Source organism: Pseudonaja textilis, chromosome 1 (genome assembly GCF_049901715.1).
Source record: "Pseudonaja textilis isolate UNSWEBS1 chromosome 1, rPseTex1.2, whole genome shotgun sequence".
NCBI classification, from domain to species: domain Eukaryota; kingdom Metazoa; phylum Chordata; class Lepidosauria; order Squamata; family Elapidae; genus Pseudonaja; species Pseudonaja textilis.
In genome coordinates this window covers 26,053,620-26,071,098 of record NC_141990.1, presented here as the reverse complement: position 1 = coordinate 26,071,098, position 17,479 = coordinate 26,053,620, and the positions used below count along the sequence as shown (strand labels likewise).

The following is a 17,479-nucleotide window of genomic DNA, read 5'->3' as shown; positions in this document are numbered from 1 at the left end:
CAAATGATTTGTAAACTACTTGGGGGATATTCTTTTTTTTTTTGTCTACCATAAACCTACTGCCAGTTAAGATTTGTTCTCCGGCCAAAAAATTACCATTATTTATAAGGGATTAGAGAAGGGTTTTTTTTTTCTCCTTGACCATTTATTTCAAACCATAATAAATCTCAATGATATTCATATATGCCAAACCATAGCATAGACACCAAACTAAGAAGCTCTAAAGTTGCTGTGAAGATGTTGCAATAATCTGACTATTTTGGCTGCCTCTTATATATTAAAACCCAACTGTGCAAGATGGTTTTTAAAGTTACCTCAGCCCTCAAGAAATAATTAATGAGGAACAGTTCAGTTACCGCAATCTGTGAGATGAATTTCAGGTAGTCCTCAACTTACAAGAGTTCGTTCAGGGACTGTTCAAAAGTTACAACAGCATGGAAAAAAGTGACTTATGATTTTTTTTCACACTCACGACCTTGCAGCATCCGCAAGATCATGTGTTCAAAATTCAGATGTTTGATGACCGGTTCCTATTTATGACCACTGCAGTGTCCCAGGGTCATGTGATTACCTTTCGCAATCTTCTGAAGAGCAAAATCAATGGAGGAGCCAGATTCACTTAGCAACCGGGTTAGTAACTTATCAACTGTGGCAAGAAAAGTCGTAAAGTGGGGCAAAACTTGCTAAACAAACGTCTCACTTAACAATCAAAATTTTGGGCTCAATTGTGGTCATAAGTCAAGGACTACCTGTATATTTCACAGACTACATTTTTATGACTTGACAGAATGACTGTGAGTGACTTGGCTTCTTACAAAACACTTGTTTACCACCTGCTTCCCCATCACTCTTTAGTATCCCAAGATAATACCTACCATCTCAATTTATGGAGTAGACACATTCCATACACAACACTGAGCTCCAAGCAGACACCACTTTTCAGACTGTCAGATACATGAGTCTCAAATACTTTCTTAGAAGTAAAGGTAAGGTAAAGGTGTATTTTGTGGTGCAGTACACTGACTTCCCATTTATTTTTAATTTTAAAAAGGATAACAAAAATCAAAACAATCTGGTGGTCAAAAGAATACGGTAGGCATCAGAGGTGGTATTCAGCCAGTTCTGACCTGTTCTGGAGAACCGGCAGTAGAAATTTTGAATAGTCCGGAGAACCGGCAAATACCACCTCTGACTGGCCCCGCCCCCATCTGTTCTCTGCCTCCCAAATCCCAACTGATCAGCTGGGTCTTCTTTTGTTGTCCTGCACAGGAGAATGGAGCTGGAAAGCAGGTTAGTAGGGTGGGGAGGGAAGGGAGATTTTACAGTATCCTTCCCCTGCCACGCCCACCAAGCCACACCCACAGAACCAGTAGTAAAAAAAAATTGAATACCACCACTGGTAGGCATGCTAAGCAATGTGCCCACATTGCCTACATAAAGCACAAATCCAGCCAGGAATCTTGGAAGCAGGAAACACTGAAAATATAGCCATCTTTCCATGGAAGATTCTGGCAGGGTCTCATTTCTCAATTTGTGTACTCTCCCTCTAAAAACTTCTAACTCCTTTTTGTCTGAAATGATATAGGATTTCCTGCCTGATCAGGGGGTTGGACTAGAAGACCTCCAAGGTCCCTTACAACTCTGTTTTTTGTTGTTTTACCTTTGTTTCCCAGGTCTTACCTGTTAGTATCTCTGGCCACATCTTCATAAATGCTTTGTACTCCAATTTCCAGCCTTGTGCATCCATAGGACAACATATCACTCAAATGCCGTTTTAGGCAATAATCTGGCCTGGTCTCTATAGTAATCCCAATGCACTTTGTAAGGCTTCGCTCAGAGTATCTGTAGAAGGAAGTAATACGGAAAGTGAAGTGAAAAAGAACTGCAAATGAGATGTGTTAAGTTTAAGATCATTCATGTTATGGTCCACAGGTTACATCTATCTAAGCTGGCACAGCTCATTACAATCACTGGCTTCAGATAATATTTTAGCAAATCATTTATGACAGCTACGACAATGGTGCATTCAAAACTGCCCCTAAATCTCTGCAGTCTGCCACTGAAATATTCTGTAAACTAGGATCTTTTGCTAAAAGATAGTCTGGAGCTGATCTCACTCGTGATTATCCACTGCACTGAAAAACTATGCTGCCTCATGTAATAATAGCTTTGGAGAAGAAGGACATTTACTTGAATGTTTTCTCCTTTCAGGACACTATTTCCTTTAGACACATTTCAACGTGAACTAGTTTTAAAGAGGTGTTAATTCTACTTCCAGCATTAGGAAACAAAGCAGTCTTTTCCCCCTCTATGACACTGGTGTCAAACTCGCAGCGTCACGTTGCCGTCACATGATGTTTTGTGACGTTTTTCCCTTTGTGGAGCTGGGGTGGGCGTGGCCTGCACGTGACACATTTGATCGGCAGGCCACCAGGTTGACACCCCTGCTCTATGAAAAGAACCAGAGAACAACGTCAGTGGGTTTCTGGTATTCACAAATACAAGATTTTATCACAATTTTATGATAGACAAATCAACATGTGAATTGTCTTGAAAATGTTTTTGAAGCTCACCAAAGACTGGTGCATGTCCACTATGCTTCAAAGAACTGCAGCCTTGACTTGAGTGCATGCCTGTGCATAGTGTCTTACTATTTAATGGGACTGATTTGCAGATGAGCCACCTCATTCAAGGCTAGCACAAGAACCACCTATCCCCAGATGAAAACCTATGAGTCTCGGCAGTTAAATGTTTTTACACTGCATTTTAGGGAAGTGCTTATCTGAAATACTTCAATAAGAAAAATCAATCAAAATTAGTTTGTATTTGTAGACATCCTTTTATTTCAGTTAAAATTATCATTATTTTACACTAGCTTTCGGGAGCAGTACTGTATTGCTTTATTGAACATATGGGAGGAGGAAGGGGTTGCTACTACTTCAGTTGGTTTGAGAATCGTGCCACAGGCTACTATGTGGGGAGGTAGCAACAAAAGGCTTGGAAAAGATATTCAGGTGCTATGTCTATACCTACAAAGATCACAGCTGTGAAGGCAATGCTCTTCCCTGTGATGAAAGTGTGAAAGTTTGAGTTTGAAGGAAAAGACTAGAAATAGAGCACTGACGTTTCTGAACTTTGTTGTTGGAGAATACAACAGCAAAGAAAACAAACAAATGGATCACAAAACAATAAATCAGTGTGGTCACTTGAGATGCAAATGATCATCTGGCTCTATTATATTTTGGCACAGTATAAGAAGAACCAGTTCTCTTAAGAAGTCCATAATGCTGAAAAAGATGGAAGGAAATAGAAGAAGGTGACCAGCAGCAAGACCAAGGTGGATAGACTTGACTTACAGTGGTGATAGGAACTTAGCTGGGGGAACATAAAGAACTAGATTGGCTGATAGATGCTCCTGAAGAAGGTCTATCTAAGAACCGAGAAAGGTGTAATGGTACGTGATCAATCAATTCCAGTGGATAAATATTATTTATTACTTTCACTGGATTTTAATCCCTTAATCAATTTGAATCTACCCTGGGAAGAAAGATGGGGTACTGTTCATTAGTCTTTCCCAAGTGAGTGAACTAGATGCTGCCTCACAGTCTCAAAAGGAGTCCCTTGCTGAATTTTGGAATCCATTGGATGCAAAATCTAGCTCCAGTTAGAGAGACTATAATTATACTCTCTAGAGAACCCTAAAAAAAACAACCCTTCTTGCCTCTGGTCTGCCAACTTCCTATAACTACTGAAAAGCTTTCACTTTCAGCCACATCCCATGCTTCAGGGGAAAACGTAGTTTTCAGATGCCTATTTTCAATGAATGAATGGTGGAACAAAAATTTTCCGCTGATGACTAATCTATAGAGTATTGTTCCAAACACAACCTGGCAAATAAAATCAAAGGTAATATATCTTGATTCTAAAGTAACCATTCTACTTTGAAGTTGTAGAAAAAGCATTTTAAAGAGGAAGAACACAATTAAATATAAAAAGAGATAGAAAATATGTTATTAACTCCATTTCCGACTTAGTCAGGATATCATCTGCTCACTGCTACAATTCTGCATTGCAGCAGCTACTGTTATTTGTCATAGCCATACTATGCAGCAAGTTAATCTAGAAATTAACTTGTAGAAATGTATTTCTTGAAGTCTAGATTAGATTATTGTAATATAACTTGGCATCATATTGATCCAGTACGAATGCAACATATATAGATAAATATAGATTAATAACCACTATATCCTATTAAGTCCAGAAAAGTAATAGCTACTTTGAGGAAAATGGCTGAGCTCATTGGAGGATTCACAATGGAGGCAAGTCACCAGAATGGAACTTTGAAAAATATAGACAAAAGTGAGTTGCATAATCCACAATTTACCCATCCTACAAAGTGTATTCATAGACCAGGACGGCAAGCAAGGTAAGACAGCCAATAAAGTCAATTCATGTTCCTACCAATAACCAGGACATAAAAAAGCAAGTGACATGGTTTAGGAATCAGGCACTGTATAGGACTTCATCAGGGAATAAATCAAGCCATTTAGGTTCTTTGAACCTAAGAATGACCAAGTCCAAGAATGACCAATGTTCCTTCTGGAACTGTATAGGGAATTTGATGCTGAAAGTTGCCAATCCACCTGTACCTTTATCAAGCTGCCTAGTACTCAATGAATCTATTCTAAATAAGTGGCAATTAAGGTGTATCCAGCCAATACTGAATATCTCTTCACCAAAACAGGTAACTGAATAACAACAATAACTTACAAAAAGGACATTCAGTGATATGATATTATTAGAGGGAAGAGGAATATTCTTGACCCTTTCTGGAATTGTTGTGCGGATGTTTTAAATATGGTCTGTTATTTTTATTTTATTTATTATATTTATAAGTCTGTCCATCTCACAAGAAGGGAATCTGGCTGGCATACAGTGAAACAAATCATAAAACAATAAATGTGCCAAACCTAGTCATATTAAACAAGTTAGAAAAAGAAGGACACACAAAAGATCTTACTGGTTCCCTGAAATCTCCAAGTACGGTGTCAAATCCGGGTCTTGAGGGACTTCTGAAAAATAAGGGTCAATGGAGCTGACCTCACTTCAGGGTGGAAAATGTTCTAGTAAGACTGGTGCCACCGTAGAGAAGGTCCACCTCCTTAAGCCTGCCAAGTGTAGTTCCCTGAGAGACAGGACATGCAGCAGGGCTATCATGACAGATCTGACGGGGCAAGCAGATGATCCCTCAAATAAACCAGCCCCATGCCATGAAGGTGGACACCAGCAACCTGAATGGTCTTGAATGGCTTAGAAGGAGACAGGCAACCAATGCATCTGACAGAATGGAGAAATAACACATTCTGTTTTAGAAGAACATATACCTGCCTGTGCCTCTATATTTTGCACCAGTGAAAACTTCCAGATAGTCTTCCATAGCAGTCCTACATATAGCACATTACAATACTCCAGACAGAAGGTGACCAGAGAAGGAATAACTGTCAGCAGAGCCGCCAGGTTCAGGAACCTGTGTAACTGGTGCACAAATGAAACTGTGCTAAGGTCCTCCTAGTCATGACTGCCACCTGCTCTTCTAGGAGTTGTGAGTCCAGAAGGACCCACAAATAGCATATTAGGTCTTTCTGGGGCCATGCACTGAAGATGGCATTACATGTAAACTGTTAACATGCCAGGTTTTTTATGTTTAGATTTTGGAGAAAGAGAGAGATGGAGAGAGAGAGAGAATGGAAACTTACACTTCTGACAGTTGGCAGTTTTACCATCAAATGTCATTTGCCTGGTCCAAGAAATAAAAAATGGGTATTCAGACCATCATGTCTGCTCCCACAACATTTTGCTCTTTTAATCTTGCTGTACTCCAGTCAATGACATCCTTGTGAGTTCAGCAATGTATTATTGAGGCATGTAGGAGATAAGTCAGGTATTGTGCTGCAGCATGTGTGTGTGCACACATACACATATCTTAAATTGCATCTGGAAGCCAATCAGTAATTAGAGCAGCTTGCAGAATAATGGTATCTCATGGCCATAACAAAAAATATCCATCATTGTACCACTGTATTCTGGAATACCTATAGATTCTGGGTAGTCTTTCAAAGGCAGCTCATTACAGCAATCAGTTTGTGAGCTGACTAAGATGAATGACTGAAGTGCTTCTTGGTTCCAGAAAAGAAATGTAACTGGTGCAAAGGCACTCCTGATCACAGCTGCTACCTGCTCTTTAGGTGCAATCAGTCCATACTGTAGATGTAATGAGGTGCAATGAATCCATAAGGATTCTCCAAACTGCATATCAGTCTTTGAATAAGGAACCGTGATCCAATCCAAGACCAAAGATCCCAGAGCCAGGCCTCTGAAATACCTAAGCCACTCAATCTTGTCAGGATTGAACCTGAGTCTATTCCTTCCCATCAGACCTACAGAGTTTTCTGATATTAGACTAGGACCTTGACAGCATCACTTTTGTTGACCTGGAATTGAGGTGTATGATTGCATATCATCGGGTATGCACTGTTTTCTGCAGTGTAGCCTGAATTCTTTCATAAGAATAGCCAACTCTGAACTGTAGTCAATTCTTCAAGGATTCCCCCCCACACACACACACTAATAGGATTTTTAAATAAATTATAGCAGATTAGAAATCTTATTGTAGAGACTGGGCTATCATTTGGCTGCTCTCAGCAAACAGCGCTGCGGCTACCATCTGTTAGCAGAACAATTCTTGCTACTGAATTACTTACTGACAAACAATCCCTTCCCTTTCAGGGCACATTTTATTGTTTTTATTTATTATAGGAATGCTTTTCTGAATTCAGATTCATTACAACGTTTCATTATATTTTAATATTTTTACACTGAAATAGGGTTATTTTAATAAGCAGTTTAGAAATACTTTTCAAATAAATAAAATTCACTGCATAGAGCATGTAGTTTAAAGGGATAGATCATGAACCACAGTCAGCATTTCAAGTCAAAGCTGGATGAAGCAGAACCTATTCTATTCTGGTCTAAGCAAGCCAAACATTAAATGACTTGAAAAATTTATTTTTGGATAAAAGAGAATTAGAAAGAGAAGCCACGAAAGCATATTTGGCATGAAGGAAGGAAATTTCAAACTCAGACTTACATGGTTACATGCAAACTTTACAAAATAAAATGTTAATCACAAGTTAGATTTTTAAAAAATGATAAAGATATTGTCTGTATGTATTTGTCTCATGGTAACTGTGATTATTTCAGAGATATAAAATATATGAAATGGAATTGCTATGTTAAGGAAAGGATTTTGTGCTAAGGCAGGGCTATTATTTTCTGAGGATATTTCCTCCCACTGTTATTCTACTTGCTTTAGCTTTTATGGATCCTAGTATATACAGATGCACAAATCGTACATTTCCAAACGGGAAATGACCTCATGATGTGGGTCATGCTTTATGCTGTGGCATATGAGATGCAAGAAACAGCCAGACTGCGTGTTCGCTGGATCAGGAGGAATGTTAATTATTTTTAGCGCCTCCTTTCACTTCCAAAAACTTTTTGGTCTAGATCAGGGCTGTCAAACTCCCAGCTGGTGGGCCGGATGTATTACATGCTGGCCACGCCCATGCCTAATTTAATGAAGGGGAAAAAAGTCCCAATACGTCACATGATGCCACTGTGATGATGTGAAGTTGACACCCCTGGTCTAGATGATAAAATATACGGTCACTCTAACTTTTGTAGAAATTATGTATAATTTTTAAGCATTCCTTATAACTTAAGCGCAAGCCACAGTGACTTTCATAAAGAAATGGATACATGAATGTTAGGAGCTTCCTGAAGCCTGGCACAGTTATAAAACATTGTTAGCCTTGAACATCTGCACAGTTGTCCTGTCTTGTTAGCAAGAGAATTAAGAAATCATCACACCCTAGTGTATTAGTAAAATAAAATATTTTGCTAACTATCCACTTATCAAAAAGCCTTTTCTCTAACCTTTTAATAAATCTGATTAAAGATGACTTTGGGAGAATCTTGTTTTCTGTTAAGCATATATTGTAATTGAAGGATGTAAAGCAAGCATTGGGAATGAAAGAAAAGAAAAAATAAACCACTGGCCTCTTGATCGAAACAGTTATAACAAAATGTTATTGTTTTTCTTACTTAAGGATAGTCAGGATAAAGAATACAATGGCTACAACTTCATAAATCAACTTTTAAAAACTTTTATCTGTTACTATACAAAACTGACTCCAATGTAACTGAGGAAGAAACCAATCAATTCTTAGGTAACATATCTCTTACAAAGATCACATATGATCAAACTTCCTCTCTAGCTGTACCTTTATTTCTTCGGGAAATAATAGATTCCATTAAAATCATAAAAAGAAGAAAAGCTCCAGTCCTGATGGTTACTCCATTGAGTAGTGTATAACACATATTGATTTTTTTTGCCTGTTTCCTGGCATCCACTTTTTACTCATTATATTGGGAAATTACTCTTCCAATGCTTCTTCATACAGGATATATACAGTACTTTCTCTTTCCACAGTCATCATACTTTTTCTCTTGTTTCTTTCACTGCTTTATCTTTCATTCCCATTTTTGCCAAGACAGTTCATGCATTAATTCATATGGGAAAATTGAAAACTATCTCACAAGACAATGAAATATCTAAGATTCACACTCAGGAAACATTTGGAACATTATTTAATATTAATCTTGCATTCATTCAAATAAATGTTCATCTCTCTACTGAGTTTCATTTAACAAGAGGGCTATTTGTTTTACTTAGGGAGAAAAACAGATCTCAGCTTGTATCTGAGTTTGGTATTTCCCAAAAACGGGGAAATACGTTTACTTATTTATTCTCCAGAACTTTGGGAGAATTCATGGGGCAAACTAAGACCAATCCATTATATTTTGAGAAACTTCTCCCACAACCTATCTTAAACTATAAACAAGTGTATACATGATCTGAACACAAGTTATATTCATGCTCCTCTCCCACAGATTTTTAACTACCTTATATGATGAAACCTTCTTGAAAACATCCATCTATCCATCTTTCCATCATCAAATCTGCCAAAAACTCCCAGACATTTACAATATGTGTTAAATTGAGCTGGTCCTAAAATATTTTATTATTTATTTATATTTATTGGCACCCAACTCCTGTGGACTATGCTTTCTGATTTTTCTCAGTGTCAATGGGATTACTAGTTTTTCTAGGGTTCCTTTGTTTTAAACTGAAAACAGAGATGGGTATAATAGAAACCTTGTAGAATTGAGATGGACATAGCCATCTCTGGATAAAACCTCTGGGGAAATATAAAGACAAAGAGAACATAGCATGAAGCATCAAAATGTAGAAGTAGTTGAGTTAACTGGTGGTATCTTGGATGAAAGAACTTTCAACAAGCAAGCCTCTTTAAAAAGCCTTAAAAACAAATAATATTATCATCAGACAAGAGAAAAGGAAATCACCTTATACTGAATATACTGGCTGCTCTGGATTATCTTCCTTGACTCAAAGAGGCATTCCAAGTCTAAGGCAAGGTTTCTACAAGGTCCCAGCAGACCAATATCCTTTAGCAACTGCAGATGCCAGAAACTGAATCCAAGACAATCTGCACACAGGACAAACGCTTTATCCTTGAGATATGCTTTCTCAGTGCATATCAGAAGCCATAGTAAAGATCAACATGCAAAGGTCACAACTACTGTGTCACAGTTGCCCTCAGAACATGTGGCTATCCCTGGTGGGCCTTCATCAAATCTCAAAAAAGACTCTGCAGGAGTTCCTCTATTAACAAATAACAAAGAGAACAATAAATGAAGCAATGTTGGCATTCCATATGTTGCAGGAATAAGCTCAAGAGGATCTTCAGCCAACACAACATACATGCATACTTTAAACCCAAGAATCCGTTAAGGCAGAATCTTGTCCACCCCAAAGATAAACATCCAAACACGACTGAACAATGTGGTATATATGCAGTACAATGCAATAAGCCATATGCAGATCAGTACATTGGGGAAACAAAACAACCACTTAAAAAATGCATGGCTCAACATACAGTAGGAGAACAAACACATCAGGACTACATTCAGCAGCCCATCTGCCTTTAATAGACAAAAGCCAATCTTTTGAAGATAGCAAAGTCCACATTTTGTTACAGAGAGGACCGCTGGTTTGAAAGAGGTGTCAAAGAGGCCATCTATATCAAAACTGAACAGCCGTCTCTCAACAGAGGGGGAGGGATACAACATCATCTATCGCTAGTCTACAACACTGTCCTTTCAACTGTTCCAAGAAGGCCCCACACCCGCTTGCGCTAATCAGGTGACCCTGATGACACAGATAAACCTCCAGGTGGCCTCAATGACTCTATAAAAGAATGCAAATGACCAGCTGTCTGCAAGGAGTATAAATCCTTCCAGTTTCCACCATCCAGTCAGAGCTGAAGAAGCTTCTTGGATGAGAGGCGAAATATCTTCAAAGAAAAAACAGAAAGTCAAGTTGCCTCTTGAAAAAAAAAAGCACCTGTGGGACAACCATGACTTAGATGATTGAGAATCTCTGTAGACATTTTACTGTCTCATAAGGATTAGAAGGATATTGACCTGAGTCTGGTTCATTGGTCAGTACTTACATACTTATTCACATGAAGGATAATATGCATTTTGCATTTATTTTTATTTCAAATCCATTACTAAGCATGCACACTGCTTAAAGAAACCTTATCGCACCCGAAAAAAGTTTAATAAAGAGCTAGAAAGCACCAAAATATTTGGATACCTAGGTACTCTTTTAGGATACCTATGTTGATTTCTACGTTGGTACAGAAGAACTACTAAAGGATATCTCTCTTCCTACTTGTTCATTTCTATATATTCATTGGTCAATTGTGGTTCTCAGATGAGTGTTTCATCTAAGATACAATTCATGGTTTTTAAGTAAATCCCAATGATTTTGAAGTCAAAGAGAATGCTTCAATTCTCTCAAAAATTCAAGGAAAAACTGAGATGAAAATTCCGACTTTCATTTTAGCACTGAATCACCGTATGTTGCATTAAAATCTGTATCTAACTGTACATCAATAATGGTTTATCAGACATATTTACAGTGAGATGTGTTTATCTCAGAGCAGTAACATAGAAATAAAATAAAACATCCACTGAATTCTAGTGGGAGTAGCCAGATATGACACTCAACTCTTCTCCAATTTCATAGTTGAGGAAGTAATACTGGGCACAACTACACCACCAAGAAAATTCTGTTAATTTATGCTTATAGAAAATTTAACCACCTCTTCTTGTCACCTAATATGGTTCACACTAACGAAAGACATAAGATGCCCATGAGGAAATTAAATTCCTCATGTATCGTATTTATTTAGAAGGACACGGCTGGCTCCACCATTCATAAAATGATGAGTAGCTTTATTTGGAGAAGTACAGTATATACCTGTTCTCCCATGTCCAAAGAGAATCTGAGTGATCTGAAGCAGGGGGCCCCAACCCCTCGGACGTGGCTTGGTACTGGGCTGTGGCCTATTTGGGCCGTGCAAGCAGCAAGCAAGCACACAAAGCTGCATTTGTGCAAGCAGCGTACGCTTGCAAAACCATCGCTTCTCCCCTTCCCAACACTGGTCCACAGAGCAGTGCAAGAATTTGCAAAAACCAGGATGATCACTAATGGAGAGTTGGAATTATGAGGTAGGCCAGATCAGGAAACAGACAAGAATTATACAGTAAGGTTACTTTCTTGTTGGAATAAAAACCTGAAAGTCTGTTGATGATTTCTCCTGGCCTCTCTTATACCAAAAAGAGTCAAGGCAGAGTTATTTTCAGTTTCTTTTTCTCAGTTTCTCCTTTCCCATGATTTCATCCTTTATTTTGCCTTAACTGATCCTCTATCGCGTCCTTAAGATTATGAGTATATCCCTCTGCACAGAAATAATATAATGTAGATCATCCTAAAACATCATTTTGGGATCTGCATAGCAATATAGATAAAATACAATGTCTGCAATACTTAAAATACTTCTCCAATTTTAATTCAGGGAAAATAAAATGGTCTGTTTTAGTATATAAAATACCAAAACGCAGCATACCTCATTGTCTAAAAAACTGCTTAGCAGATGCTAGATTTTGTTATAATACCTTATTATCTGATTTCCATTTAATAACCATAAAAGATGAAATGGGGAGTAAGTAACAGACTGAAATATTTTAGAGCCACTGGCATTGTGACTGCCTTTAGAATAAATCAATGCAGGTCTTCAAATTCAGCCAAACTACAAGTCACAGTATGAATTTTATTTTCCAAATAAAAATAACTGATTGCATTATGTGCATAAAGTTGCACAATGCAAAATTAAATCTCTGGCAGGTACAATGAGAACGCAGAGCTCTTCCCATTGGCGGGATAAAGATAAAAAGCCCTCGCCTCCCCATCTATCTTCTGCCAGCTTGCTTCTGCTCCAATTTGTTTAAAATTCTTTAAGCCTGTTCAAAAGACACATAATTAAAGGTCTTATCTTTCTCTTTTCTCTGGCAAAAGTTACTAACAACTTCATGGACAAGTTAAACTTTCTTGGACTTCACTCAGGTTTTTAAATCATGAGTCAGAACTGGATTGGCTTTGGCCAACATTTCCTCCATCCACTAAATGAGTCAGAAGAAAAACACTAAGTAAATCCAGTTCACCTCCATCTAAAAAGTTAAGTTCCTTTGTGCTCCTGTTCAAATCACTTTCACTTCCCCTCCTACCCGTTTCCCCCCAGAATTTTGTGTTTCAACACCTAGAAGTGAAACCCTTTCTCTAAAGAACAAAGTCAAGTCACAGCAGAGTGATGATTGCCATGCAGACAGCTGTCCTCCCACAGATGTGACGCCCTCTGCCTTATCCATGTAATCATTAAATCCCCGGCTGGGCCTTGTTTGATAGGGATCTGGAAAGCCTATTGAAATCCCCTTAGTGGCCTCATGTTCTCAAGAGATAAAATAAATAAAAAAACCCAACCTTCTCATCAGCCTTACCAAGCATTCTTTAGAAAGAGAAAAGCCCTAGTGATTGGATCAGTGGCTGGTTCTGTTCTCTCAAACACCGAGGCTCCTTCATGCAATGCCTCCTGGGAAACATGCTTGCTTCTGCTGGAATGTTTCTGTAAAGGCTAGCAATATGCGGCCATGTTGGAACCCCATGGGGACGCAGTGGCTAAGATGCTGAGCTTGTCGATCAGAAAGGTCGGCAGTTCAGCAGTTCAAATCCCTAGCACCGCATAACCGAGTGAGGTCCCATTACTTGTCCCAGCTTCTACCAACCTAGCAGTTCGAAAGCATGTAGAAATGAAAGTAATAAAATAGGGACCACTTTAGTGGGAAGGTAACAGCATTCTATGCGCCTTCGGCATTTCGTCATGCCGGCCACATGAACATGGAGATGTCTTCGGACAGCGCTAGCTCTTCGGTTTTGTAACGGAGATGAGCACCGTCCCCTAGAGCCAGAAATGACTAGCACGTATATGCGAGGGAAACCTTTTTCTTCACCTAGGAACCCCACGGACTAAAAAGATTTTTATTGTGGGCACGTAATTTGATTCTGTAAGGAGTTGGATTATAAGGAGAATTTCCAGCTCCATTCAGTATAGTAGACAATTGATTGGCTATTCATTGGAGACAATCCACATTTAAAAGCTTGGACACTAGGTGTGTATGGGACCTCCAAAGGACAGAGGCTGCTTCAATGCTATCCAAAATAATCTTCTCCTCAGAGCTTCTATCCAACTGTGTTGACTCGTAACCCCCACCATCCCTAGCTGTACTAAAGGGAAGGTGAAAGAAATATTAGTTAAATGCAGGTGAAGATGCAGAGGTGGGCAAAAGCTGCTCTTCTCCATTGATGCCATTCTAAAAATCCTACTGTACCCTTATAGTGCCACCTGAGATCCAGTCTGCCAAAATATTATTGAAGGATGTTTGCTTAAATTACTTAAGCTTCTGTGCAAGTTTTAAAAAATTATCATGAAAACTGTGTTAGAGAAAGAGCGAAGTGTTTACGTTGTCTGATACATTATTTTTAACAGGCATGCATAATTATATACTGATTAAGCAATTTCCTTGCTTAAGGCCACTTTTGTTAATTCCAGTTGCAAACTTTTATACTAAGTATTTCAGAAAAGTATTTCTAAGCAATCGGGATGACATTTATGCTTTATCAATTAGTTAAGATAATGAAATAGAAGTTTGCTGCCCTTATATAATATATTATAAAAAAGCACATTAGTGCACTTCATTGCTTTACAGGTAGTCCTCAAGTTATAACCATTCATTTAACAAACGTTTGAAGTTATGAGAGCGCTGAAAGAAATGACGTAAGACTGTCGCAGTGCCCCTCTGGTTGCATAATTGCAATTCAGGTGCTTTTTATGATGGTTGCAGTGTTCCAGGTCCTGTGATCATGATTTACGACCTTCCCAGCTGACTTCTAACAAGCAAAATCAATGGAAGAAGATGGACTTGCTTAACACCCCATCATTTGCTTAATTACTGTGGCAAAAGTACAAATCCAGTGGGGTCACTCAATGACTTACTTCATGATTGCATCACTTAGTGATAGAAGTTCCTGCCCCAATTATGATTATGAGCCAAGGACTACCTCTACACGTTCTATGGATTCTTCAGGAGAAATAAATGAGGCATATCAGCTAGACCAGTGTTGGTGAACTTTTGGGCTCAGCATGCCAAAAAATTGTTAAATGTCTAACTTAACATTGCTGATATGTTTCCCCCCTTCCCCCGCCCCCCTCTCTCTCTCTCACACACACACAAATAAAAGAGAAGGGGCCTCAACTTCAGTCCTAGCATCACTGATGCCATTCAAAATATGCATGATCCTTTGGGATTGGCACAATTGCCCTCATAGATCTACTGTATGCCATTTACATTCGGGTGGTGTTCTTTTTCTTTTTATAAAGCTTTATTTGGGTGTTCACACACACAAAATACAAGTAAAACATCTTTTTTGAAAATAGCATGGTCCCGGGTTATACTTCTTTATACAGACACAAACTCAATTTCATGCTCATTTTTGTGTTCTATTCCATATCTTATTACTATTTTGCATTTTCTATATAGTTGTTCCCCTCTTTTAATTTTCTCAACTTTAATTTGATTATTCTCATCTCAATTCAAATCATTATGTTTATATTTTTGTCTGTCCTGTTTCAATTTCATATTATCTTTTCTCATTAAACAAATTTTCTCCTGTAGTTACTAATTGAAGTATGACACCTTTATATCTTTTAATTTTATCCATTCAACTCTTATTTAAACTTCAATGTATACCTTAAGGTTATAACATTCAATATAATACATAATACATAACTTCCAATTCTGCTTGGTAGATTCTTAAAATACACACTATATTCTTTAAAAAAAGGATTATAAATATATGTAATTAAAACCCTCATTCCATTCCAATTCAGTACTATCATTAATATTCATTAAAGTCTTAACATCTTTAACATTTCTTTTCAATTAAATATCATACATCCTTGGGGACACGTATAATCTTTCCATAATTAATTTTTCCCCTATTTCCCTTCGCTTATGTTTTATAAATCATTAAATATTCATTTTATTACATTTATTAACAAACATTCCACTAAATTACGATAACTATTTTATCCATCATTTTGATCATACATTGTTTCATATTTTTTGAAATTATTTCTATTTCTAATATAACAATGCTATCTTATGTACCTTTGCAGAATCCCTTTTTCAATTAGATTTTCACCCATTATCTCTAAATAGGCGCTGTTTCTCTATATCTTGTTTCTGTTCTTTATAACTTCTTTTCCTTTCTTTCTTCCCTCTCTTCTTCTCCCTCCCCTTTTACCCCTTTGTCTCTCTACTTCTAATTCTCTCTTTTTCATTTCCATCTTCTGTTGCTTTCTAATTTTATACTTATTTTTCAAACCATTCTTTTTTGGGGTTGTTTTTCCAAATCTTAAACTTTTCATTCTCTTTCCCCCACTTTCCTTTTCTTCCCCCACATAAAATTACTTGTTCATTAAAGATGGCTTCTTCTTTGTCCCAGTCTTCTTGTTCTGCAGGCGTTTCTTGTTGTTTCTCATAGTTCCAAATCTCCATTTCTAAGAATTGAAATACGAAGCCAAAAGAACCTCTCCCTTCTTGTGCATCTTCTTTGTACTTTTTAAGTTCCGTTTTCAGTTCTTCTAAAAGTGGTGCCATTTTAAACAATTTTAAACAACCACCTGATTGATTTTAATCATTCAAAGGCAGTAACCAAAAATCCAGAAGTCACCAAGTAATCCAAATATTCCCAAGCTGTTTCTTCTTACTTCTTTTTTCACTTTCTCTTCCTGAGGTTTTACTATTTTGTTGCCATGTTTCAGTTAAAATGTATCTTTTAGAAGTCTTGTTGAGATTTTACTGTAAGTTCTTTTTAATTCCAGGCAGTCTCCTCCCTTCCAGATCCTGCCCTTTTATTCTTTTTCTCTCCTTTCCTGCTTTCAAAAGCTTTTAAATATCCAGAAATCTTTATTATCCCTTTGACATTTTATTTTCAGCTTAAATGCCTATTGATGTCAAAGTGGATTTTTTTTTCAATTTCTTGCTTAAGTCTCTTAGCTGTCAGTATAGGGAAAGGAAGAGGAGAGAAAAAAACCCAAATTCTTTCCCTTTTCTCTCTCCTTCGCTGCTTGAAAATCTTCTTTGGGAACAGTGTTATTTTTTAAAAAAAAAATAATTCCTGGGTACCTTATTTATTGCTTTTTGCTGTTTGACTCAGTCAACCAAAACTTTCTCTTCTTACGTTCCTCCTGCACGTTCTGTTCCGGTCAAGTTCTTCTTTGGGGTGGCTATTTCTGACCATCGCTGCAACCGCCTTCGATAAAGGGAGTAATGGCCAGCTGAGGAGGAGAGATGCAGCTCTCTTCAACCCTGCAGGCAGTCTCCCCCCTCTTCACCACCTCTACGGGGTGGCTTAGTCCTGAAACCAGCTGGCTTGGGGCGCTCCAGAGGCGAGCACGGATCAAAACCGTGCAGAGTTGCGGTTTAGGTCTGTCGCCGAAGAAGCTTAAACCAGAAGTCGGGGTGGTGTTCTTTTTCTGTTGACTTGGCCCTTTGGCCTACCTAAAACTGCTCTGGGTTGCGCAAGGACTTTGTCCTTGAAGTGACTTCAAAACTGTTTTTTTTAATGGCCTCCGCAGCCTCCAAGAGTACTCCGGGTGTACTCCGCAAGAGTACACCCTGTTGTGCAATTTTCAGAGGCTGCCCCAGAACACACCCCATTTTCACATGAACAATTCCTGTACAATTTTTGAGGCTCCAGTGTCCATGTGAAAGCATATCCCATTCCCTTGCAGCCTCCAAACATCATACGAGAGGAGGGCATGCTTTCAAAAATTAGTTGTTGGGTGTTGGTGAATGTTGGTGTCACCCA

At 38.1% G+C, this 17,479-nt stretch overlaps 1 protein-coding gene across 2 annotated transcripts in view; it reads right to left on the bottom strand.

The window, feature by feature from the left end:
- The window catches only part of ELP3 (elongator acetyltransferase complex subunit 3), an 84,623-nt gene that overhangs the window by 55,344 nt on the left and 11,800 nt on the right, over positions 1-17,479 (bottom strand). For both annotated transcript variants that reach the window (XM_087929708.1, XM_026715941.2), the window contains one exon: positions 1,681-1,842. In XM_087929708.1, coding sequence (XP_087785834.1) covers positions 1,681-1,842 — 162 coding nt within the window. The remainder of the gene's footprint in view (positions 1-1,680; positions 1,843-17,479) is intronic.